General features: G+C 40.1%; 1 protein-coding gene across 2 annotated transcripts in view; it reads left to right on the forward strand.

The window, feature by feature from the left end:
* Positions 1–15,923, forward strand: part of LOC308515637 (phospholipid scramblase 1-like) — a 32,510-nt gene extending 16,587 nt beyond the window's left edge. Inside the window, exons 7-9 of one of the 2 annotated variants that reach the window (XM_081086137.1) lie at positions 2,352–2,513; positions 13,015–13,176; positions 15,498–15,923. In XM_081086137.1, the coding sequence (XP_080942263.1) occupies positions 2,352–2,513; positions 13,015–13,176; positions 15,498–15,554 (381 nt within the window). In that variant the 3' untranslated portion in view covers positions 15,555–15,923. The remainder of the gene's footprint in view (positions 1–2,351; positions 2,514–13,014; positions 13,177–15,497) is intronic. The other variant, XM_081086138.1, reaches the window with a different exon arrangement.
* Positions 15,924–27,618: the final 11,695 nt, after the last annotated feature.

A 27,618-nucleotide genomic window follows, 5' to 3' on the forward strand; every position in this document is an offset into this window, starting at 1 on the left:
GGGGAGGCACCAGTGAACAGAGAGCATACAGGAAAGTTGGTCTTTGCCTCTATCCCCACAGCTACTTGTCACAGCTGTCATTCCAGACAAGTAGCTGTGAGACCAGGTCACAGACTGACCGAGACACAGGCACATAGATATTTGAAGTCTAAGACTGCATTTATTTTCAAAAGATAACTGAAGCTATTCCTACTGAATTATGTTGTGTTTCGTCATTTAGGTTAGGTATAATGGTATCTATCCATAGGAATATCTCAGGAAAAACAGAGTTTGGTGGAATATTCTCTGAATGTAAAAGGCATAATGACAAACATTATACTATTGACTTTAGAAAATAGTTTATAACAATGTCACTTACACATGAGCATGCTAAGGAACTCCCTAATACAAGCATGTCAAACTCAAAGGCTAACATGGGCCGAATAAACAAGGTTTAAGTTTATGTGGGCTGCAAAATAACAAAAGCCTCAATTTTCATAGAAATATAGGTTTATTTCAATAGAGACATGCTGAATACAAAGAGCTGAAATAAGTGAGTACTTGTTAACATAAAATAATAGAACATTTTAATAAAAATTAATATTTTTTCTTGAGCATTAACTTACCAGACACTGAATACTGCACAAATTAATAAGCATAACAAAAATAAACCTATTTTTCTTGTTCTCCAAAAGCAAAATATTTCCCATGTGCACACCAAACAAATCAGTACAAGACTAATGACGTGGCAATCAGCTGCTAAAATATTCGCTGCTAGTATTAGTGGAGAGAAATTGTGTGCCTCTGTGTACGACGCATAAGGGAAATGAATGCAATACAATTATAGTAATCAGTCATTAGCAAATGTTGTAGTTCATCCTATCTAATAAAGAGTGAATATGCTAATTGACCATCATGCCCTCAAAGATGGCGGCACCCACAGCCACAAGATGGCAGTGCCCAGTCCCCTCAGCTCCGCTGGTGTGGCAGGCACACAGCACGGCTGGGCCCGCCCCCAAGCGGGTCCAGCCTCTCCACATGACTACCTCCAGAGTATCCCAGTTTCTTCAACCCCTAGCTGCCCAGGGCCTGCCCGAGGCACAGGCAAGCCTCGGATGTCGGCTGCCCAGCTGATGCCCAAGGTGCAGGCAAGCCTTGGATGTCGGCTGCCCAGCCTCCCAGGGCTTCCCGAGGCTCAGGTAACCAGGGCCGGCCGAGGCTTGCACTGCTGGCAGTGGCAGCAGCAGAGGTGTGATGGGGGCGTCGCCTTCCCCTGATCCCCAGGTTGCCTCCCTTCCCCTGAGGCCTCCCAGACTGTGAGAGGAGACAGGCTGGGCTGAGGGAATCCCCTTCCAGTACATAAATTTTCATGCACCAGGCCTCTAGTTATTAATAATTATGTATAATAGGATATTGAAAAAATTAAGTTATGCAATTTTTATTAAAATATTTCTTACATACCATTATATTGGCCAGGCTACAAAAATATTTGTTGTGGACCATATGTAGCTCATGGGCCGCGAATTTGATATGCTCGCCCTAGGTCACCCCGCTAATAGCAGAGCCAAGATTCTAGGCCCCAGTTCCTTTCCATTATAGAGCCATTGCTACTCAGATTTGAAAATTGCACCAGCAATCAAGATTCTATTCATACGTCTAAGCCACTGTTTTTATAGGAGTTTGAGAAAAAAGTTCCTTAATAATTTCAACATCCTATATAATATAAGCCCAGTGACCAAAATGGAACAACCAGAGACCAGGGAAATCAGGCAGGCAGGCAAGTGGTTAGGGGCGAGCAGGCAAGCAGATGAGAGGTTAGGGGCGATCAGGTAGGCAGGCAAGCAGTTAGGAGCAATCAGACAGGCAGCCGAGTGTTTAGGGGCGATCATGCAGGCAGGCGAGCAGGAGCCAGGAGTCTTGGATTGTGAGAGGGGTGTTCAACTGCCAGTTTAGGCCCAATTGGGCGAACAGGAGCCAGCAGTCTCAGATTGCAAGAGGGTTCAGGCTGGGCTGAAGGACCCCCCTTCCCCCCATGCAAGAATTTTGTGCAGCAGGCCTCTAGTGTTTGATAAGTATGGAAATTTTTAAATGTACAGGTTTGGAGAGCAGTGCTGAAGAGTGGAGTCTATGCATGCAGCCTGTCTGAGTGTGTGACTCATCTCATGTACTTTGCAGCTAGGGAATCTGATAAAGTTAGTTAACTCTCTGTTCTTCATTTACTTCCTCCATGAATAGGAATAATAGCACCAACTTGTTGTAAATCAAGTGGTGCTTAGAACAGTGTCTGACACTTAGAATGTATTCAATAAATAAGAGCCATTATTAGACATTATTATTATTATTACAATTTACATGTTTTTTTGTTTTTGTAGATAGAAATTTATGCTCCTCCTGGTGTACCAGTGGGTTATGTTATTCAAAATTGGCACCCATGCCTGCCAAAGTTAACCATTCAAAATGAGAGGAGAGAGGATGTACTCAAAATTATTGGTCCATGTCTTGTGTGCGGCTGTTGTGCAGATGTTGATTTTGAGGTAAGAGATGTAATCATGTTAATAGGTTTTTCTTTAATAATATAATAATAAGTTGTGAGGATGTTACAAATATATTAAATAAATACGTGTATCCTAATATCTCAAGAGGGAGACACTGCTCATATATTTAACTTTGGTCAGAAAGGAAGTCATTAATCTCATTGAGCTTCAGTGTTGATTATGCTAAATGAAAAAAAAAAAAAGCAGAGCCTTGCCTCACCCTCTTTACTGAGTGTTTGGTGTTTGTATTTGTTTGGTTTATCTATTGGCTCCGTGGTGTTTTCTCCATAAATATATATTCTCCTTTTTCTTTTCTCTCCTATCTTTTTTTCTCTCTCTTAGATATCATTTGTGCTCTCTTTTCTCTCCCCTAATTATCTTTTCTAGGGTGGTTGCTTATATGCGGTTATCGGTGCCATGACTACATTCATGCTTTGTTCCCTTTGGGTCATGTCATGTTAAGGTGAATATTTTGGGATTAGTGTTCTACATTCTATTTTCATCTTTCCTTTAGCATCCTTTTACTCTACCTCAACTTTACCTTTACCCCAAAACTCTCTTCCTCACTTTTCCCCTTTTGTTGTCCTGTTTCTCTTACCCTATCCCTGCTTTAGATTTTCCCTATTCCTTATTTTTACCCCCTGTTAAAATTTCACCCTACTTCTATATCTAATTACCAATCTCCTGCTTTAAATCTATATACACCTGTCTCTTCTCTTTCTTCACTATACAAAGTTATTTTTCTCTCTGTTGTTTTGTTGTTGTTTACTTGATAGTTGAATATATTGGGGGTTTTTTATGCTTGTTTATGAGATTGTTTTGCTTTTTATTTTTATTTTTCTGTTGTTTTTTTTTCTGGTTATTATTTTGCTTCTGTTTTCCCTCACCTCACTTGATATTAGTTGTTGTTTGCAGTTTGCATTCATCTCCAGGGATCTGTTGCTGGAATTTGTTGGGGTTAGTGGCTGTTCTATTGGAGTTTTCTCCCCATACAAATAGTTTCTTCCCCTCTTCCATTTCATTCTCTTTCTTTTCTCTTACTTTTTTTTTTCCTTCTCCCAATTTCATTTTTGCACTCCTTTTTTTTTTCTTTTTCTCTTTTTTCTTTTTCTCTTCTTGCTCTTTACCCCCTAATTCTCCTTGATCTGGTGGTCACCTTTATTTGGGGTTATTAGTATTGTGAATACATTTCAGTGCCTTGTGCATTGTGCCTTGTTGTGTTGTATTTTGTGCCTTTAAATCAATGCAGCGGAGAGAGAACTACGTAACCAAACACCTGGAGAAGAGAGATCATGGGGAAACAAAGAAACAGCCCACATATGAAAGAAAAACAGGCATCACCAAAAAAGGAAGTAAACAAAATGGAGGCAATGGAGGCAAGCAACCTGTCAGAGAAAGAATTCAGAGAAATGGTCATTAGGTGGATGAAAGGAATGGAAGACAAATTCAACAATATGAGTAAGAACCAAGAGGAAATGAAGAAGAACCAAGAAGAAATGAAAAAATGACATCACTGCTATAAAGAACTCAATAGAAAGCATCAACAGTAGACTAGAAGAAGCAGAGGACCACATCAGTGAGCTAGAAGACAAGGTAGGAAAAGATACCCAAGCAGAGCAGCTTCTAGAAAAAAATATTAAAAGGCAGGAGGAGAGCCTAAGAGAACTTTGGGACAACACCAAACAAAACAACATCCACATAATAGGGGTGCCAGAAGGAGAGGAAACTGAGCAAGGAATAGAAAACCTATTTGAAAAAATAATGACAGAAAACTTCCCTGATATAGGGAAGAAAAAACTGACACAAATTCAAGAAGCTCACAGAGTCCAAATCAAAATGAACCCCAAAAGACCAACGCCAAGGCACATCATAATTAAATTGGCAAACACCAATGACAAAGCAAGAATCTTAAAAGCAGCTAGAGAGAGACAGAAAGTTACTTACAAAGGATCCCCCATCAGACTAGCGACGGATTTCTCAACATAAACACATCAGGCAAGAAGGGAATGGAATGAAATATAGAAAGTCATGCAAAGGAAGGGTCTGAATCCAAGAATACTGTACCCAGCAAGGCTGTCAATCAAAATTGAAGGTGAAATCAAGAGCTTCACAGATAAAAAGGACTACCGGAGTTTATCACCACCAAACCAGCAATGCAAGAAATGCTAAAGGGTCTGCTGTAAAATAAATAAATAAATAAGAAGAAACAAAGGAGGAACAGAGGGGTAAAGAATAAAAATGGTGACAAACAAGTATCTATCAATAATAACTTTAAATGTAAGTGGATTAAATGCCCCAATCAAAAGACTTATGGTAACTGAGTGGATAAGAAAACATGACCCATATATCTGCTGTCTACAGGAAGCCCAGTTCAGAAAAAAAACATGCACACAGACTGATGGTGAAAGAATGGAAAAAGGTTTTTCAGGCGAATGGAAATGAAAAAAAAAAGCTGGGGTAGCAATACTTATATCTGACAAGTTAGATCTCAAAGTAAAGGACATAAAAAGAGATAAGGAAGGCCACTTCTTAATACTAAAGGGAGCAATCCAACAAGAAGAAATAACTGGTAAAAATATACGACCCAATATAGGAGCACCCAAATAAATAAGAAAACTTCTGGAGGGGATTAAGGGAGAGATTGACAGCAATACAATCATAATAGGGGACTTTAACACCCCACTATCACCATTGGACAAATCCTCTAAACAAAAAAATTAGCAAAGAAACATCAATCCTAAATGACTCCCTAGATCAGATGAAATTAACTCACATCTTCAGAACATTTCACACCAAAGCCACAGAATATACATTCTTCTCAAGTGCACTTGGGTCATTTTCAAAGCTAGACCATATATTGGGTCACAAAGTTTCTTCAAATTCAAAAAGATAGAAATCATATCAAGCATCGTCTCAGATCAAAATGGCATAAAACTGGAAATCAACTACAATAAAAACAATCCAAAAAAATCAAACACATGGAGACTAAATAGCATGCTATTAAACAATGACTGGGTTACCAGAGAGATCAAAGAAGAAATAAAAAAAACATCATGGGAACAAACAACAATGAAAACACAGCAATCCAAAACCTATGGGACACAGCGAAAGCAGTCTTGAGAGGGAAGTTCATAGCTCTACAAGCCTACTGTAAAAAACAAGAAACAATGATAATAAATTACCTAACCCTATAATTCAAAGAGTTAGAAAGACAGAAACAAGAAAAGCCCAGTGTGATGAGAAGGAAGGAAATAATAAAGATCAGAGTGGAGATAAATGACATAGAGACCAAAAAAACAATACAAAAGATCAACAAAACCAAGAGCTGGTTCTTTGAAAGGATAAACAAGATTGATGAACCTCTAGCCAGGCTCACTAAGAAACAGAGAGAAAGGACCCAAATAAACAAAACCAGAAATAAAAGAGGATAAATAACAACAGACTCCACAGAAATACAACGGATTGTTAAAAAATACTATGAACAACTCTATTCCAACAAAATGGACAACCTAGAGGAAATGGACATATTCTTAGAAAAATAAAGGCTCCCAAAACTCAACCAAGAAGAGTAAAAAAACTGAATAGGTCAATAACTATGGAAGAAATTGAAGCAGTCATCAAAAAGCTTCCAGCAAACAAAAGACCGGGGCCAGATGGCTTCACAAGGGAGTTTTACCAAACATTCAACGAAGAGCTAAAACCTGTCCTCCTCAGACTAGTCCAAAAAATTCAAGAGGAAGGAACACTTCCCAGCTCATTCTATGAAGTCAGCATTACCCTAATACCAAAACCAGGTAAAGACAACACAATGAAAGAGAACTACAGGCCAATATCCCTCATGAACATAGATGCCAAAATCCTCAACAAAATCTTAGCAAATAGGATCTAGCAGTACATCAGAAAGATCACACACCACAACCAAGTAGGATTTATCCCAGGGATGCAAGGATGGTACAATATCTGCAAATCAATAAACGTGATACATCACATAAATAATTTGAGAGATAAAAACCACATAGTCATATCAATTGATGCAGAAAAAGCATTTGACAAAATCCAACACCCTTTCTTGATAAAAACTCTCAGCAAGGTAGGAATAGAAGGATCATACCTCAACATAGTAAAAGCCATATATGACAAACCCACAGCCAACATCATAATCAATGGGAAAAGCTAAAACCATTTCCCCTGAGAACAGGAACAAGACAGGGATGCCCCCTCTCACCACTCCTGTTCAACATAGTACTGAAAGTACTAGCTGTTGCAATCAGACAAGAAGAAGAAATAAAAGGCATCAAAATTGGAAAAGAAGAAGTAAAACTGTCCTTATTTGTAGATGACATGATACTGTACATAGAGAACCCTAAAGATGCCATTAAAAATTATTAGACTTAATAAATGAATTCAGCAATGTAGCAGGATACAAAATTAATGCCAAGAAATCTATGGCATTTCTTTACACTGACAGTGAACTTACAGAAAGTGAGACTAAAAGAGCATTCCCATTTACCGTCACACCAAAAAAATTAAGATACCTAGGAATAAACTTAACTAAGGATGTAAAAGACTTAGATGCGAAAAACTACAGGACAATGAAAAAAGAGATAGAGGAAGAGATAAATAGATGGAAGAACATATCGTGCTCATGGATTGGTAGAATCAACATCATCAAAATGTCCATACTACCCAAAGCAATCTGTAGATTCAATGCAATCCCCATTAAATTACCAATGGCATATTTCACATATCTAGAACGAATGTTCCAAAAATTCATCTGGAATAAAAAAAGACTTCGAATAGCTTCAGCAATCCTAAGAAAGAAGAACAAAGTAGGTGGGATCTCAATACCAGATATCAAGCTGTATTACAAAGCCACTGTTCTTAAAACAGCTTGGTACTGGCACAGGAACAGACATATGGATCAATGGAATAGAATAGAGACCCCAGAAATCGACCCAAACCACTATGCCCAATTAATATTCGACAAAGGAGGCGAGAGCATACAATGGAATAAAGACATTCTCTTCAATAAATGGTGTTGGGAAAATTTGACAGATATATGCAAAAAGATGAACCTAGACCACCAACTCACACCATACACAAAAATAAACTCAAAATGGATAAAAGACTTAAACGTAAGACGGAAAACCATAAAAATACTAGAGGAATCCACAGGCAGTGAAATCGCAAACATATGCCGTAGGAATTTCTTCTCTGATAAAGCTCCGAGGGCAATGGAAACTAAAGAGAAAATAAACAAATGGCACTACATCAAAATAAAAAGCTTTTGCACAGCAAAGGAAACTATCAACAAAACAACAAGACGGCCCACTGCATGGGAGAACATATTTGCCAATGATATCTCCGATAAGGGTTTAATCTCCAACATTTACAGGGAACTCATGCAACTTAACAATAGAAAGATAAACAATCCAATAAAAAAATGGGCAATGGACCTAGATAGATACTTTTCAAAAGAGGACATATAGAAAGCCGAAAGACATATGAAAACATGCTCAAAGTTCTAATTATACTAGAGATGCAAATCAAAATGACAATGCGGTATCATCTCACACCCACCAGAATGGCTATTATCAACAAACAACAAGTGTTGGAGAGGATGCGGAGAAAAAGGAACCCTTCTGCACTGCTGGTGGGAATGCAGAGTGGTGCAGCCACTGTGGAGAGCAGTATGGAGTTTCCTCAAAAACCTAAAAATGGAACTTCCATTCGACCCAGTGATCCCACTTCTAGGAATATATCCCAAGAAGCCAGAAACACCAATCAGAAAGGATATATGCACCCCTATGTTCATAGCAGCTCAATTCACCATAGCTGAGAATTGTTAACAGCCTAAGTGTCCATCAGCAGATGAGTGGATTAAAAAACTTTGGTACATCCACACAATGGAATACTATGCTGCGGTAAAAAAGAGGAACTCTTGCCATTTGCAACAGCATGGATGAAACTGGAGAGCATTACACTAAGTGAAATAAGCCAGTCAGCGAAAGATAAATTCCACATATTTTCACTCATTTGTGGAATATAGAGAACAACATAGACTGATGAACAGGGACAGATCCAAAGACAGAGAAACAGGGATCAGACTATCAATTCCCAGAAGGAAAGTAGAGGAGGGTGGGGGTAAGGGGAAGAGATCAACTAAAGGACTTGTATGCATGCATATAAGCCAAACCAATGGACACGGACAACAGGGTGATGAGAGCATGAGTGAGTGTGTGGGGGGGAAGTTGTGGGTTAATGGGGGAATGAGGACACATTTGTAATACCTTAAACAATAAAGAAATTAAAGATAAAAAAAGCAGAGCCCTGCACTCAAATAAATATAAGCAAAGCAACTAATATTTAAACGTGGTTTTGTATAAAAGTCCTATACATTATCCATTTTGAATAGAAGATTAACCTTGTTATCTACATCTGATTGCAAAAGTCTGTGATCCTTGCTCAGTCTGAAACACAGGCTGCCAATGCTCTTGGCCCTCTTCAGAAGATCTGACATGTTTGAATTCCTACAGAAAGTCCAATTATGCAAAGAGAGTTTTCAGAAAGATAGTGTAAGATGAGCTACCCAATTATACTTCTCTGAGGTCTTTCTTTATCTTTGTATTAAATTTGATTGTTAGAGCCCAGTTGGCATTGCTCAGTGGTTGAGTATCAACCTATGAACCAGGAGGTCATGGTTTGATTTCCAGTCAGGGCACATGCACAAGTTGTGGGCTCAATCTCCAGTGTCGGGGGTGCAGGAGGCAGCCGATCAATGATTCTCTCTCATCATCATCATCTCATCTATCTTTCTCTCCCTCTCCCTTCCTCTGTGAAATCAATAAAAATGTATTTTGGAAAAAAAAAATGATTGTTAGAAACCACAATATATCTTTGTACTTACTACATGGAGCAATTTCATCACAGCTGTTTTCCAACAGATGGCCTAACCTTAATAATTCATGTTATTTAGTTGCAAATATTAAAAGTCAGAAGGTTTTTTAACTGAATCTTGATTATCTTGTTCTATTGGAAAAGAAGAAAATGTGGTAAATTGGGCCCACATTTCTATAAAAGGGGCAGAAAACAGGCTGAACCTAAGTGGTGCTGCCCGTTGTGACTAATATGTGGGAACTCTGCCAGTCTCCCATGACTTTCTTAGGTTTTTCACTAGCCAGTTTCTTTCTGTTATATTATCTGCCTGGTTACATGATACTGAATTCCTGTGTTAGACCCTGGTTATATAAAGACAAATCATTTAAAAGTGATATAGATTGTGGGATAAGATTTATGCTATGTATGTATAAAGACTTTATAGATTTATGTATAATGACAGTTATTTACATAGGGGTTATCATTACTATCAAAGATCCAGAGGAGTAAAAAGGTAATTGTTTTTTCAGGGAGTAGTAACAGAAGTTTGGCTAACATATATTTTATTTGTTTAAAAATAAGTGAAAATACTAGTAAAGCAAGTCAGACTTGATTGTGAAACTCTGATATTAATGCTAAGGAATTAGCAACCCTTCTCAACGGATGATTTAGAGCACCTGTTATAGGTAATAAATTAACTCTACTTCTGTGCATCTAGAATAGTGCTATTAAGTAACATCTTTGAGTGAATTGTGAAAATAGCACCTTGAAACATTTCTGAAAGCTAGCTGATGGGAAATGGAATGCAGAAATTATCAATATGAGGAACCATTATGGAATATGAATTCTGTTTGAATATGAATTGGCATGGCAACTTGGTATATGTAATAAATAGCAAGAGCAGAAGTTATGCCATAAGGAAGAAATAATTCAAGAGATATTTAATAAATGTACTAAGTGGAACTGATTCATGGATTTGATGTCAGTTGAAGATGAAGAAAATTGGGAGATCTGATCTCTGAAGATAAGAAGCTGAATGAATAATAATGCCATTGGCCACATTAAGAATCTTGGAGGAGAATTAGTTGATGTATGAAAAGCTAATAATTTGTATTGAGTTGTATTGGATTTTAGGTATGTAGAGGGAAAAGTTGAGGGGTTTTCAACACACAGATGATAGTTTAAACCATGAGTACATAATGCTCTAGGAACTAATTCACCAAGAACAAACTTCATATAATGGAACAATCTGCAGTCGATCATATAAGAAGTATTTAAATAAACATTAGACAAAACAAGAACCATAAGGAGAAGAATGAAACTAATATTAAAGGACAGGAAGTTTTGAAAACAAGACAGGTAGTAGAATGAAGATTGATAAAAACTCATTGGAAAGGACTTAGATACAGATGAAGATAAATTACTGAATGAAAATCTATGTTAGGAAAATAAAGGAGTATAATTTAAATTTAAAGTGATAAAAAAATTTGAAGGGATGGGAAGCTGGAATAAACTACTCTTGCATACATGCCAAAGAGGAGTACAGAAAGAGGACAGAGAATGTGCTGAGATAATGTTCAAATAGATAAATGGCTAAGAATCTCTAAAATACCTTTATCAATTATTTTTAATAATTAACATTTAAATTAAATAGTAATATCAGTTTATTTTTTCAGAAGTTAAAATCATTTCATTATATAGATTTTCTGTTTTTTAATTATCTAGAATTTAGCTAAAAATTACTTAGTCCTGTTGACTTTTCAGCTGTAGATCATTTTTCACATTCTGAACTATAGGAATAAAAAAGAAAATATTAATATCTGTTAAATCTAGTGCAGCATTATTGTGGCTCATAGGTTATCCTCTGTATTGTTCATTTTCAAAATTAAAAATAAATTTAAAAAACAAAATAAGATTACTTTACAAGCTACAAATACTTAGATTACAGCTATTAGCAGATAAAACACTAAAGGGTGCACAAGATTTACTTAGTCTGTTTTCCCAAAACAGTGTTGTATAACATAAAACCCCTAAAGATCAGTAGCTTAAAACAACAGGCATTTGCTATCATGCTTGTGAGTCTGCAGGTCAATTGTGTCTCAGTGGATACACATAGGCTCAGCTAGATGGCACTGATTTAGGCTTGAAGTTGGCCTCGGGCCTGCTCCAAGTATGCTCATTCTAGAGCTCTAGCAAGAACTACATGATTTTATGGTGGCTGATCACTGGAGAGCAAGAGCCAGGCCAAATCGCTTAGCCATGTTTAAGGTCTCTGCTCACTGTCATATACACTAACATTCCATTGGTCAAACAAGTCACATGGCCAACCCTAAGTATCAATGTTCAGAGAAGAATACTGGGCCTACAGTGGGAGGGGTGGATGAATATTGATGAACAGCAACCCATGCTGTCACAGTTTTCATATTAAAAGCGTATTTCAGGTTTGTTAAGAACTTAAGCACCCACACTGGAATAAAATGAGTCAACTGTTTTTAGTTTCCCCACATTTATTTCGCAGTTCCAACTTGAGCTGGAGCTTCAAAGGATTTTGCTGGCACATGTGCTACCTTTTGTATATTTGAAAAGGACTTTTCTCTTCCTGAGTTGACACAACCCTATGTGTACACACCATGGTGAGTGTGGCTACCATCAGCTGCCATATGCCCACTTGGTGAGGTGCAACTGTCTAACTCTTTATAATGGTCCTGGAGTTTCTTCAGGCAGAACTGTAAAATCCAAAAAAATTACTTCAGAGCTTTTTTTTCATACACCTTTCCTATTTTGTTGTTCCGTCACTCTCCTGTTGTCCAGTCTTACCTCAACCCTGGACCTGTGTCATCTCTTTAAGTTACTTATTAGATACTTTCCTTCACTAAAAATTGCCAGTCCTCTTTCCCAGCACCTTAGCACTTCCTGTTTGTCTACTAACATTGAGTGGTAATGTCCTTCCCATCACATGTAATCACTCAGCCTATGTACTAGTAAACTCTGTGCTTGTCTTAAAGCAGATGTCACATGGTGTTTAGTTTGCTACCTTCTTGATGGCTTCTAGAAATTTCATCAAAGAAATACTTAATGTTTGTATCTTTTCCTGCTTAAATTTTGTTTTAGATCACTTCAAATAATTTAGTACTGTGTCTTAATATACTAGTACAATATAAAATGTTAAATATTTCAGTAAAACTACTTTCTTTTTTTAAATATTTTTACTAATTTTAAAGAGGAAGGGAGAGAGAGAGAGAAACATCAATGATGAGAGAGAATCATTGATTGGCTGCCTCCTGCATGCCCCCTACTGGGGATAGAGCCTGCAACCCAGGCATGTGCCCTGACTGGGAATCGAACCATGACCTCTAAGTTCATAGGTCAATGCTCAACCACTGAGCCACGCTGACCAGGCAGTAAAACTACTGTCATATAAGTTTTCTGTAGCAAAGAAACATTTTTTTTCATGTATCTATAAAAACAGGAATTTATATACATCCAATGAGCAATATACTCTTCATAGTTATGTATTGCACATAAGCTTAATAACACATTTGTTTCATTTTATTCCAAATTTGAAAGTAGTTTTATTATTAGTTTTCTAGAATTCTTTAAGACCATCATTTTTTTTTTTTTTTAGATTAAATCTCTTGATGAAGAAAATGTGGTTGGCAAGATTTCCAAGCAATGGACTGGTTTTGTGAGAGAGGCATTTACAGACACTGATAACTTTGGGATCCAGTTCCCTTTAGACCTTGATGTGAAAATGAAAGCTGTAATGCTTGGCGCATGTTTCCTCATTGTAAGTATATTCTTGCTAATCTTGGGTATTTACTTAATATCATTCTGAAAGATTCAGTAAAGTGTACCTTTTTAAATGACTTGCTTAAATTTATAGATTATATTCAAAGGGGGTGCTATTTAATTCTAGCTCTGAAATTCCATTTTCTCCTGATAGTCTGGATTCACAAATGACTAATTTCTCTGGAAATTCTATAGTTTCTCATGGCAATAGAAGGACTGTGTGTTATGGAGAGGCTCTGCTCTTTGGGGCTTCTATTTAAAAATCAAAATAGGTGCACTCAGATATGTGCTAAGGTGGAGTAGAACCCAGTAAAATGGGGAGATTTTGTCCTGATTCTTTATTAAATTAACTGTTCTACTACTTGAGTGTGAACTGCAATAAAAGTGCATCCAATCCAACCACCAGATAGAACTGCCAGTTGACACACACAAGACAGAGCAGTATTCTAAACTTGTCTTCCATTAAATCACTTAGTGGTTCTCAACCTTCTAGTCCTTTAAATACAGTTCCTCATGTTGTGACCCAATCATAAAATTGTTTTCATTGCTACTTCATAACTGTAATGTTGCTACTGTTATGAATCATAATGTAAATATCTGATATGCAGGATGGTCTTAGGAGACCCCTGTGAAAGGGTCGGTCGACCGCCAAAGGGGTCGTGACCCACAGGTTGAGAACCGCTGACTTAGGGAGATTTCAAACCCCCCCCCAAGTACCAAAACATGCCCCCATTCTATTAAATCAGAAGCTCACAATCAAAAGTTTGTTGTTTAGCTCTTAAGGTGATTCAGTATGCAGCCAAAATCAAGGACACCTGGAAGAGAGCAACAGTTCTCAATCTTAGCTGCACAGTAGAAACACCTGGGTAGCTTTTTAAATTCCCTGTATTAAGACTGCACCCAAATAGTGAATCAAAATCTCTGGAGATGGGACCAAGCCTTCAAGTTGTTTACATCACTTCAAGGTGATTCTAATCTGCAAGCATGGTTTGGAACATCTAAATGAATATCTTAAATGTTTATTTGGGGATGCACTCAGAAAAAAATAAAATATGAGAGAATATACAGCAAAAAGATCCATTTCCTTCAACAAGTAAATGTCTGGAAAATAAAAAGATAATAAAATGAGAGAGACTTAAAAGACAACTTAATGCAGTTTGTAGACTCTGAATACTGAATCGAACAAACCAGTATAAAAAGACATTTACACCTTGTGCTGTTAATTAAACTTTGGAACATTGAAACAGGCTAGGATAAATGAATGGGTAGAAAAATCTGACTCTATTTACTTATCTCCCAGCCTATAAAAAAAATTTACAGGCATTCATAGAAATTTCAACATTGACTGGCTATTGATGATTAATAACTTATTGGTTTTTTTAAGATCTGATATTTATGTAATGGTATAGGGAAGATAAGGCAGTCAGGATGTTTGGATAGATAGGACATGGGATTGGGGGTGGTAGTGGGATTGTTAGTAAATGACCATGGAATAGATTGGGCTTCTACTAAAGGACTATTAAAGACTGTGCAACTTCTAATAGACATTGGGAATACATTGAAATAGTTTTAGTTAACTCATTATGTTTAAACTAGATATAAATAAAATAGTTATAAATCCAAATTTTAGAAAGATAAATCCTGGTGACTGTGTGAGAAATGGATTGAAGAGAGGTATAATTGTAGTAGAGTAATTGCAAGTGATTGCAAATAAGGATTAACTTATTTCTGTTGAAGGGATAAAGGAAAATGATAGATGTGAGATAAAATCCATAGGATTTGACTTTAAGTCATGGAAGAGAGAATCTAGTTAGGCATTGATGGAGTGAGACCAGCTGGGGACACAGTGGACAAATTTGGAAGAGAAATCATAAAACTGGGCCAAACAATTCTAAGTGGTATTCTAACTCTAAGATGGCTTTCATTCCCCTGAAATAAATCTAAAAGTTGTACATGGTATTCCAGTCTTAAGAAAAGTTATATTATTAGAGAAAGAATATAAAAAGTTTAGGAAGAAAGGTTCAAAAAGAGTCATTACACGAGACCTAAGAAAAAGTGAAATTGAGAGAAATTATCAGATGACTAATTAAATCCATACAGGTATTAATAAGTGATTAGAATTATAGGATTTAATTGCTATTGAAATGGGAAGCTGAAGCTATCAACTTTTCCCAGATCTACTTATAATAATCAATTTTCTTGGTTAGCAGATATGTCATTCTGTTTCATCATATTTCATATCCCTTAGCATTTATGCATCCAAGAATTGACCTCAGTTTTATTACTGAAAACTTATTTCTGTATTTTGTTTTTATTTAGGACTTTATGTTTTTTGAAAGCACTGGAGCCAAAGAACAGAGAGCAGGAGTATGGTAGTGGATTAATAAACATCTCTGAAAATGTGAAGTCAGAATATTGATTGGGACTATGTATAAGTAAAAAAATTAGTTTTCTTTATTGAAATTACTTATAAAATACGTGAATTATACTGTGATGCCTGAAGCTTCGGGTATATGATTTCCAGTTTCAAACCATATAGTTTATTTTCTGTATAACTTATAAATTTGCTTATACATTTGCTTTCATTTTATACATTTTGTATTTCATTGTATATTGCAGAGAAATAACATAAGGAGCTTTACTTTTAAACATTGATAAATGTGCTTTATTTTCAATTTTATAGCAAAATTAAAATTATTTCACATAAAATTATGTATTATTTTATTAAATTTAGTTGCAATTACATATGTAACAACTAATGTCATTTTGCAAATATTGTATATTCAAAAAAGTTAAAACTGAACATAACTTCAGTTTCCTTTACAATTATGTTCAAACTAGAGGCCCGGTGCATGAATTCATGCATGGGCAGGGTTCCTCAGCCGGGCCGTCGATCAAGGCCTATTGGGGGGCCGGTTGGCCAGGGGGGAGGGGCCGTGGGAAGTTGGCCAGCTGGGGAGGAGGAAGGGCCGCGGGAGGTTGGTCAGTCAGAAGGGAGGGGCTGCTGGATTTTGGCTGGCAAGCCCCCTGATCTGGGCCAATGGGGGGGCTGGAAGGCAGAAGGGAGGGGCCACGGGAGGGGGACTGGTGGGCCAGGGAGGGCGAGAGGCCACAGGAGGTTGGCCAACCATGGGGAGGGGCCGAAGGAGGTTGGCTTTGGGAGTGCACTGACCACCAGGGGTAAGCTCCTGTATTGAGCACCTGCCCCCTGGTGGTCAGTGTGTGTCATAGCGACTGATCGACCAGTCGTTCTGGTCATTTGGTCATAATGGTCGCTTAGTCTTTTATATATATACTAGAGGCCCTGTGCACAAAAATTTGTGCACTGGCGGTGGGGGCGGTGTCCCTCCGCCCCACTTGTGCCCTCTCACAGTCTGGGAACCCTCGGGGGATAATGACCTGCTGTCTTAGGCCCGGTCCCAGGTGGCAGAGGGAAGGCCCAATCCCTAGGTGCAGCTCCTGGCCGGGCTCAGAGCAGGGCCGACTGGGGAGTTGGGGCGCCACCCCCTGTCATGCACAGAGCAGGGCAGATCGGGAGGTTGCGATGCCATCCCCAGTCACACTCAGGGTAGGGCCGATAGGGGGGTTGGGGCACCGCCCCCTGTCACATTCAAGGCAGGGTCGATGGGGAGGTTGCAGCGCCACCCCATCACACACAGAGCAGGGCCAATCGGGGGGTTGGGGCGCTGCCCCCTGTCATGCACAAAGCAGGGCCCATCAGGGGGCTGGGGAGCTCCCCCCTGTCACGCACAGAGTAGGGCCAATAGGGGAGTTGGGGCACCGCCCCCTGTCACACACAGAGCAGGGTGGATCAGGGGGTTGGGGTGCTGCCCCCTATCACCCACAGAGCAGGGCCGATCAGGGGGTTTGGGCGCTGTCCCCTGTCACGCTGCTCCAGGGGCCAGGAGGCTTCGCTGCTCAGCAGATCCTGGTGCTAGGAGGACTCACTGCTCTGCTGATCCCAGTGCTGGGAGGCCTCGCTGCTATGCTGATCCCAGTGCTGGGAGGCCTCGTGGCTCTGCTTGACACCGGGGTAGTGAGGCCTCGCGGCTCCGCTGATCCCGGTGCTGGGAGGCATATTACCCTTTTACTATATAGGATAGAGGCCTGGTGCACAGGTGGGGGCCGGCTGGTTTGCCCTGAAGGGTGTCCTGGATCAGGGAAGGGTAGCGAAGTTATGGTTAATTACCATGTTTCTCTTTTATTATATAGCACTAGAGGCCCGGTGCACAAAAATTTGTGCACTCGGTGGGGGAGAGGTCCCTCAGCCCGGCCTGTGCCCTCTCACAGTCTGGGACCCCTCGGGGGTGACCACTTGCTGGCTTAGGCCAGCATCCTTGGGGATTGGGCCCAACCTGGCAATCAGACATTCCTCTGGCAGCCCAGCAGCCCTCGGGGGATGTCCACTTACCAGCGGGGAGCAGACCTAAGCTGCAGTCAGACATCCTTAGCATTGCTGAGGAGGCAGAAGAGGCTCCCACCACCACCGCTGTACTGGCAGCCATCAGCCTGGCTTGTGGCTGAGCAGAGCTCCTCCATGTGGGAGCTCAATGACCACCAGAAGGCAGCTCCTGCATTGAGCATCTGCCCCCTGGTGGTCAGTGTGTGTCATAGTGACCAGTCATTCCCAGTCTTTCTGCTGTTAGGGTCAGTTTGCATATTAGCCTTTTACTATATAGGATAGAGGCCTGGTGCACAGGTGGGGGCCGGCTGGTTTGCCCTGGTGTCCTGGATCAGGGTGGGGGTCCCGCTTGGGTGCCTGGCCAGCCTGGGTGAGGGGCTGATTGCTGTTTGCAGCTGGTCACAGCCCCTTCATGGTGGGGGCCCCCACTGGGGTGCCTGGCCAGTCTGAGTGAGGGGCTGAGGGTCATTTTCAGGCTGGTGGGCGACTGAAGCTCCCAACCTCTCCTTCTTTTCTTTTTTTTTAATTCTGGGATTTATTTACCTTCTATGGCTGTCACTGGAGCTGAGAGCCAGCTCCAGCTTGAAGCCTCGGCTGTTGAAAGCAGGTAACTGGGGTTTGTTTGGCTTCTATAATTGAGACACTGTTGCAGCTCCAGCTCTGAGGCCTCCGCTGCTGAAAGCAGGTATCTGGGGTTTGTTTAGCTTCTATAATTGCAACATTGTTTCTTAGAGTGCAGCTCAGAGCCCGGCCGCAGCAGGCGGGAAACCTTGGCTTCCTCCATCGCAGGGGCAACCAAGCCTCCTGTTCACTTCAGCTGCGTGGCTGCCGGTCGCCATCTTTGTTGGCAGTTAATTTGCATATCCTGCTGATTAGCCAATGGGAAGCGTGTCAGAGGCACGGTTAATGTCAGGGCCAGCCTGACAAGGTTGAGCCGGGCTGAGGCAGGGAGGTGGGAATTGAGAAAAGAAAGAAAGACAGGAAAGCAGGATCAGGAGGACCCCAGTTCTTGAGGAACTGAAGCAAGTTTATTAGCCACACAATCTTATTTATACACAACACACTGAATAGGAGGTCTGTCAAGAGGAATGTATTCTTTATTCCTCTTAATCTCTAAGGGAGAGACACAGCAGAAGGTCAGGTTCTCAGTACTGCATATCTCAGTAAATAGTTACAGACTTCTTGGTAAGCTATGAAAGGCTGTTCTTATTCTACAAAGGTTGCTCTCATTCTACTGATAATCGCCATCCAAACAAGTCTGGAAAAACTGTGTGGGTAAGGGTCTTAGCCTTGCTAGCCCCTTCAGGTGCAAGGACCTTGCCAGCTTACATCTAGCCTCCAACAGATCCCCCTTCTTTGTTTTTTAGGCTAAGTTCATGTTTCAGGGTCCGACAGTTTCTTATGTGTCCATGTCAGCAGTAATATTTCAGTTCTGGATGGTGGACAAATGGTGAAAATGCAGGTCCAACCCTCTCTGGTTTGTTCCTGGGCAACCTGCAGTGACGCACAGCTGCTGACTGCTAGCATGATAAGGCGTCTTCACCATCTTTATTTCTGGACTGCTTCTCTTCTTGTTGTCTCACGGGGCCACTACTATTCTATGGCTGGAGCAGTCCTGATAATTCCTCTCTGTTGCAGGAATCCACATGGTCTTGGAGTTGTTTTCTGAAAATATACAAATGTATTCTCGACCAAAGGTTAATAAAGGAATCATATCTATAATTTAGACTTGGGATTCTTTTAATTTTTGTCCAAATGATTTTCCTTTGGCTTATTTTGACACCACATATGTTTTTCATGGGTGTCTTACTATTAGCATTATAAATGAAAAAATTAATTTTCAAGTAAAAATTTTAAAGCAATTAAGGCATTTACTTAACAGGTTATTATTCCACTATCCCCCCTTTTTTTGTTTTTTAGTATTAGGAGGTTTTTGGAAATTTTGTAATGTAGTCTAGATAACTTTTAATTTTAATTTTTTGTATAAAAATATGACTGCTTTAGGTTAACTGTATGTTAGGACATTTCATGGGCTGTCAGCCAAGTCTCTGTTTTCTGGGTACCGATCTCAGCTGGTTCAAGTCTCTTTCTGTTATCTGGGTCCTGATCTGAGCTGGGCATGGGAAGAGGAAAGCAGCCATGGGGGCAGGAGACCTCCCTCAGATGGAATGAGTGTTCAAGCCCCTGTATAGTTGGAGGGGTGAGGATCTGTATCCCACCTCTGTTGACCCCCAAGTTCTCTCCTGATGGCCCCTCTGCGACTGTGCCTGTCTTACGTTGTTCCTTCCTTGAGGAATCTTACCCGTCTCTGGCTAACCATCCATCCTCCGGGGCCAAGCAGGGTGACTTGAGGTTCAGTTCTGTCTCCTTGGTAGCCTATGCCCCTGTGGCCTCCACGTCCAGCAACTGCCTTGGAATTCCCTTGCCTGCTGGCAGGATCCTGGCATTGATCACATATCTTGGGGAATCCAGGTTTCTTCTCCAGGGAGGGCCCAGCTCATGCCATTGGGCGAGAGACAGATCCATGGTACCAGCCACCATGAGGCTTCAACCTCAGCATGAACAGAGAGCTCAGGCAACAGCTGTGGGCAATTGGAAGAGGGACCCCTTGGCAAAAAGGGCAAGAGAGGTCAATACAGAATGCTCAAGTGCCTTCCCAGGGGGCCTTCCACACAGTGGAAGGGATTAAATCCTTTCATGTCCTTATTAAATTGCTGCCAAACATTCAAAGAATTAGTTTGTAAGTTTGTTTGGGATAAATGTACAACATGCTGTTGTAAAATATCAAAAAATATTAATGACATTGGAGAGTAATATCATATAAGGATATTCTTTGCTCTAGGCCATGGCAATTCAATTTTAAACGGGAAATGACATTAATTAAATTTCTTCAATTAGTCTTTCAGTAAATTTACACTAGCTATATTCAGGAAGGCAAAAACCCAAATTATTTACTTTTCTATATTAAACCTTTACACCAAGTAACCCACAGGGTTACTTCTCAGATGTTGACTGATAGTGCCGCAAGGTCATGTATTTCAAGTCAAAGTTATTAAATTTGGTTGAATTAAAAAATCCTTTAAAAAGAGAGAATAAATTTTTGAAAACATATCAGGGCCTGTAAAATGTCCCAAAGTCATTCCTTGGTTATAGTTTTGAAATTAAACTTGATAGACCATCAAATACATATGGGTATATAAGATTTAAAGACTATATTCAATTCTGTCCTCTAGATTTTTCATGAGGCAAATTTAGATTATTGAAAAATTTTTAGTATTTTGTTATTTCAGAATATCCAATTCAATTTAGCAAACTTCCAAAGCCTTAGGCTGCCATTGACTGGAAATAATTAGTCTTGGGCTTTATTCTGTACATTTGTAAAGAGATTCCACCTCAAAACTCTATCTAAATGTCCAAAAACAGGACAGTTGCACGCATTAGTTTTAAGCCACCTTTTCTCTTCACACATGCACAGAAATCCCAGATGCATTTTTAAATTTTGTAAAACTTTTCAAATGTGAGAAAGAGACTTTAAATTAGAATACTTGGGGAGGGGGCATCCATATTGGATTACCATGTGCTCCCTTCTTCCCTTCCCCACATGCTTTGGGGGAAAGTTCCCTAGGTAATATTACCGTACATATGATTACTGCTAGCATGGCAGGAAAGACATTCTCAGGTGTCAGGCATCTGTACCGTCTTCTTTACCATGCCCCAGGTGGTCTCCAGGCTGTTTGTTGTCTGTCTCATCCTCCTCCTGCTGCTCATCTTCAGTGAACTGCTTGGAGTCGCTGCTCTCTGTGGCTGATGTAGTTGATCGCCTACAGCTGCATGGTGTGGCTCCAGGCGCAAGGTCCTCATTAGTCTGGCTAGTTTCTCTCTTGGACCCCGTTGCAGTTTAATATTTCTAGCAGGAATCCACACAGGTTTGGAAAAATTCTCTGGGAATATACAAGCATACCCTCTGCCAAAGGTTAATAATGGGTCAGGTCCCTTCCATAAACCAGATTCCAGATCATTCCATTTAAGTAGACCATTTTCTTTTGTTTTATTCTGACACCAATGTAGCTCCATAGGTGTCTTTCCATCAGCATCACAAGTGAAAAAATTTAAAGTAATTAAGGCTTGGTGCAGCCTACCCGTAGGTGATTTCTCCATCATCCATCCTTTTTGTTTTTCAAGTTGGGATTTTAGCTGCTGATGCTGTCGTTCAATAATGGCCTGTCCTTGGGAATTATATGGTATTCCTGTAATGTGCTGAATTTTCCACCTTTTATAAAATTCCTGGAATTGACAGCTTATATAAGCAGGCCCATTATCAGTTTTAATAAGTTTTGGAATTCGCATGATGGCAAAAGCAGCTAGGCAATGATTAATAACTTGTTTTGCCATTTCTCCTGTAGAAGCAGTAGCCCATAGGACTTTTGAAAAGGTATCTACAGAGACATGCAATGCCCCAAGACGTCCAAAAGGAGTATAATGTGTTACATCCATTTGCCAGATATGGTCCCTTAGCAAACCTCTAGGGTTGACTCCTGTGCTAGGCCCTTGAGGTAGATGTAACATGCAAGTGGGACATTCCTTGATAATCTGTTTTGCCTGCTGTCGAGAGATTGAGAATTGTTTGGACAAAATTTTGGCAGGCTGATGTAAAAGCTGATGAGACTCTGAGGCCTGTTTTAATAAAGCTACCAATTGATCAGCATGTGCATTTCCTTTAGTTAATGGGCCAGGTAATACACTGTGAGCCCTGATATGAGTGATATAAAAAGGGTACTGTCTCTGCTGCACAATCTGCTGGACTTGTTGAAATAGTAAGAATAAACTTTGGTCACTAAGCCATTTCAACCGGGCATTTTCAATTCTACTTATAGGCCCGAAGCATAAGAGGAATCAGAAATTATGTTAACCGGCTGTTGGAAATCTTGCAATGCAGCCTTAATAGCTTCCAATTCAATTCTTTGCACAGAAGTATGACTGGTCACTATGACTCGTTCTGAATTTATTGTATGAAAGGCAGCTTTCCCTTTAGATGACCCGTCAGTAAAAACAGTTCATACTCCAGGGATAGGTTCCTGCCTAGTATTTTTTGGTATAATAATGGGGGTATAATATAAAAATTGTAGTAGTTTATCTTTTAATAGGTGACAGCTAAGTTTCCCTGAATAGCCACTTAACCCAATTTGCCAATTTAAATCAGTCTGAAATAACATTTCTAATTGCTTCCCAGTGAGGGGAAGATAGATGCATTTTGGTTCTTCTCTAAGCTGCCTGCAATGCTTTCTAAGCTGAGATATCAATTGAGCCATCAGTTCTACATAAGTAACAGCAGTTTTAGAAGACTGATGTCCTAGGTGGACCCATTCAATAATAGCGGGAGAGTCTTTATTTTGGAAGATGACTCCAGTGGGACTATTTGCAGTATGGTTAATCTGTCTCAATAAAGGCAATTCAGGCTGTACCTGTGCTACTTGGGCTAAGGATATCGCCTGCTCAAGTCTTAGAAACTCCTTTCTGGCGTCATCTGTTAGTATTCTGGGTGAGGAAAGGTAAGAGTCAGCCCTAAGTATATTAAATAAATTTGTCATATCTCCCATAGAGATTTTTAGGTAAGGTCTTAACAGTTAATGTCCCCTAATAATTTCTGAAAGTCATTTAAAGTTTTAAGGCTATCTTTTCTTAGTTCTACCTTTTGCGGCCTAATGCATTGGTTTTCAATTGTGGTTCCCAGATATTTAAAAGGTGTCTCTTTCTGTACCTTTTCTGGAGCAATTTTTAAACTCCATTTAGGGAGCTCCTTTTCTAATTGGAAAAACATTTCCAAAGCCTGCTCTTATTGTGGACTTGCTAAGAGCAAGTCATCCATGTAATGAATAATGTAACATCGGGAATATCTGTCCCTTAAAGGCTAAACAACTTGAGCCACATATTTTTGGCACAAGGTAGGGCTATTGGACATTCCTTGAGGCAAAACCTTCCACTGATATCTTCTCATGAGTTCTATATTATTAATAGATGGCACTGAAAAGGCAAATCTTCGTTTATCTTGAGGTGCCAAGGGAATGGTGAAAAAACAATCCTTAAGATCTACTACTATAAGAGACTAATCTAAAGGGATTTGCGAAGGCGCTGGGAGTCCAGGTTGCAAAGCTCCCATGGTATGCATGGTAGCATTAGCTGCTCTAAGATCATGTAACAATCGCCATTTTCCTGCCACCTTCTTAGGTATAATAAATATAGGCATATTCCAAGGACTATTGGAAGGCTCTATGTGACCAGCTCCTATTTGCTCCTGTATCAATTCATGAATATGACCTAATTTCTCCTTGGTTAATGGCCACTGATCCACCCATATAAGTTTATGGTCTTTCCATTGTATAAGATCAGCATGGGGGTGAGGAGATTGAGCAGTGACCACTCCTAAAAAGGTTGATATCCTAATCCTTGTCTTCCTGGGTTTTTTACGCCTTGACCAGTCTGATATCCCTTCTGAGATATAAACTGCTGTCCTTTGCCGGTAATACTACAAGCTTATAAACCTTCTAAGACATCCCGGCCCAATAAATTGACTGCAATTCTAGAGACAATGTAGGGCTGAAACCATCCTGTCTGTCCTTCCTCATCTTGCCACCTTAAGACTGCAGCACTATGTTGTGTGTTATCAGGAACTCCCACCCCCCCTAACTGAGTCCATAGCTTCTACCATGGACCAACTTGGATGCCAGAATTCTTTGCTGATAACGCTGACATCTGCCCCAGTGTCTACTAGGCCCTTAAACATTTTTCCTTCTATTCTTAAATTAATCATAGGATGGGTTTTGCTAATTTCCTGTATCCAATAGATGTCTGAGCTTCCAAACCCTTGCGTCCCTCTTTTCCTGTTTATAGCCTCACCTTGCTGAACATAAGGTAAAAGTAGTATCTGAGCAATCCTTTGTCCTGAAGTAATTCGCATAATATGATTACATTCTAATATAACTTTAATCTCTGCCTCATAGTCTGAATCTATGACCCCAGGCAAAACAGTTAATCCTTTCAGAGTGTTTCCACTTCTCCCTAAAATTAATCCTAAAGTTCCCGGTGGCACAGGTCCCCAGATTCCTGTAGGAACAACTTGCCAAGCCATATCGGGGGTCAAAGTGACTACTATAGTACTGCTAAGATCTAGGCCTGCGCTCCCTGGGGTGACTCGGATCAGAGAGTCCACTGTGGGCTTCGCAGGGCAGATCTCCCCTTTTAATGACAGGGCTGGCGGCCATACCCTGTGTTTTGATCTAACGGTTGCCCGTTTTTATGGAATCTCGATTTACAATGCCTGGCCCAATGGTAGCCCTTCTGGCACCTAGGACACCACGAGGTTGGATCTGTGTTGATCAGTTCAGGAGGCAGGATGTTCACGCCTTTCCCTACAGCGCCTCCTTGTGTCCTTCTTAGTTGCCTACAATCTTTTCTAAAATGTCCTGTTTTTCCAGTTATAATACCTTTTATTTTCTACGGTTACAGCGGCAGCGAGTAAATTCGCTTGAAAAGTGCCTGACCCCACATTCTGACATGCTCGAATCATTTCTGTAATGGTATTACCTTTTCTCAGAGTCATCAGGCATTTCTTACAACCACCATTGGCATTTTCATAAGCTAATTGATGAATTAAAATGTCTCCTGCTATCTCATGTTGAATCTGTCGTCTCACTGCTCGAGTGAGATGAGCCACAAAATCAGAAAATGATTCTAAAGGCCCCTGCATATATTTACTAAAAACTCCCTCAGAGTCCCCTTTTTCTGGTAAAGCCCACCAAGCTTTCCTTCCACAAACTCTAATTTGCTCATATGCCAGTTGCACATAATTTAACTGATTTTGCACGTCATCATATTTTCCCAATCCTGCTAACATTTCATGTTATTTGAGCATTCAGCCTGCGGTTTGTATGGGCTTGCTCCTGTTATTTCTCCAAAAATTCTCCCTTCCATAGTAAATAATCTCCCACATCCAGAGTTGCACGAGTTAGAGAATATCAATCATGAGGAATTAAGAATGTTTCAGAAATATTATTCATAATTTCTCCTGTAAAAGGAGCCGTTGGACCATTTTGAAGTACATTTTCACGTAAGGCCTTTATCATTTTAAAGTCAATTTTTTCATGGTGTCTTATTATCTGATTCGGGATCTGTGGGTCAGCTATCTGTATGATAGGAAAAGCAAGCCTTTCTTCCACCGGCATGTCCTTTAATCCTTCTCTGATGGCTTTTTGCACAGGTGATTCTATTAATGGCGAACTAAACATTTCAGGATTAGGACATGGAGGTGGAGGTGGAGGGGGCCATGAAGGCCATTCCTCCAATTTTTCTTCCTGCTTCTCTCTAGGAGGAGCAGAGGGAACCAGGCGAGGAGGCTCCTCCTCAGCCTCTCTAAAAGGCTCTAGCAAACGCAATATTGTGTTCCCATGGAAAAACAGTTTTTTGAGGTATGTTTTTTCCTGCTGCTGAGCTTTTTTCAAGTTCTGACTAACTTTTTGGCAAGCTTTCAAGATCTAATGTACCTTCTAAAATTTTACCTCCTTAAGCATGCAAATCAAAAGTCCATAATAAAGTTTCTTACTTTTTTTTTTTTTAAAGCCGAATCTACTTTTTTAAAGCCGAATCCTGCCCCGTTAGCCTGGTTAAGAAAAATGTTCCCACCCAGCTTATAGATCCAGACTTCTGCAGCTGATCGTGGGCTTTTGTGGGCGGTGAAATAACCCCCCACCTTTACAGTGAATTCTTTGTTCCCCACCCTGCCAGTGAAACTTAGTTTTTTTGCTCTAGCAAAACCTTCACTTCCAGAAGTCCCTGTTCGGGCACCAGATGTTGTAAATGTTCCCTCGATGTCCTGCGTGGTTCAGGGTTCAGGATCTGGAAGAGGAGCCGCACACAAATGAAAGAAAAAAGACACGAGATAATTTGGGAATATTGGGGGCCAGGCCGGTAAGTCCAACTCAGGAGGAAGGACTTCCACTGGTGCTCAGGCCTCACCAACCCTTTATAGTCAGAGGTAAACAAGGTAGTGGTTACCATAGTTACACAGTTCTTGTGAGTTTCACTTGTTTTGACCATAGTTACACTTCCTGCACTTCCCTCAGCCCATTAGCTTCCCAGATAAGATCTGGGGAGTGTTATAAGGTCAAGCCTAATTATGCTAAGAGGACTGTGCCTTCTAAGCTGGGACTTCTTTGTGACTTTGCCAACAGGTCAGTCCGAGGCTTAACCCTATATCAGTTGCCCACAAACAACCCTTCTCGGAGAGGTGACCTTGGTTAAAACACATAGCGCTAAGAAGGGGAGCAAACATATTAAGAACAGCATGCCATATACTCCAGGTCCCTTGAAACATTTGCTGTGCAGATGTTTCTTCCCTGAAGCAACTGTGTCAAGCAGCAAGGATGGGCTGGCTTCTGGCATTATAGATTGACACCACTGGATAAATCCTCTAAATAAAAAATCAGCAAAGAAACAGCAATGTTAAATGACTCACTATATCAGATGGAACTAATTGACATCTTCAGAACATTTCACCTCAAAGCTACAGAATATACATTCTTCTCAAGTACATATGGGATATTTTCAAAGATAGACCATATATTAGGACACAGACAAAATATCTTCAAATTCAAGAAGATAGAAATCATATCAAGCAACTTCTTAAATCACAATGGCATAAAATTAGAAATCAGCTACAATAAAAACAATGAAAAAAATCAAACACTTAGAGGCTAAATAGCATGCTATTCAACAAAGATTGGGTTAGCAAAGAGATCAAAGAAGAAATAAAAAGCATCCTGGAAACAAATGACAATGAAAACACAACAATCCAAAAACCATGGGATATAGTGAAAGCAGTCCTGAGAGGGAAGTTCAAAGCTCTAGAGGCCTACCTCAAAAAAAAAACAAGAAAAACTGGCAATAACTAATCAGCAAGATGGCAGCGTAGGGAGCACCTGTGCGTGCTTCTCTCTCACAGCATCACTGAAACTACCAACTATGAGGCAAACAACCACCACTCAG

This window comes from Myotis nattereri (genome assembly GCF_964212035.1).
Source record: "Myotis nattereri genome assembly, chromosome: 3".
NCBI classification, from domain to species: Eukaryota; Metazoa; Chordata; class Mammalia; order Chiroptera; family Vespertilionidae; genus Myotis; species Myotis nattereri.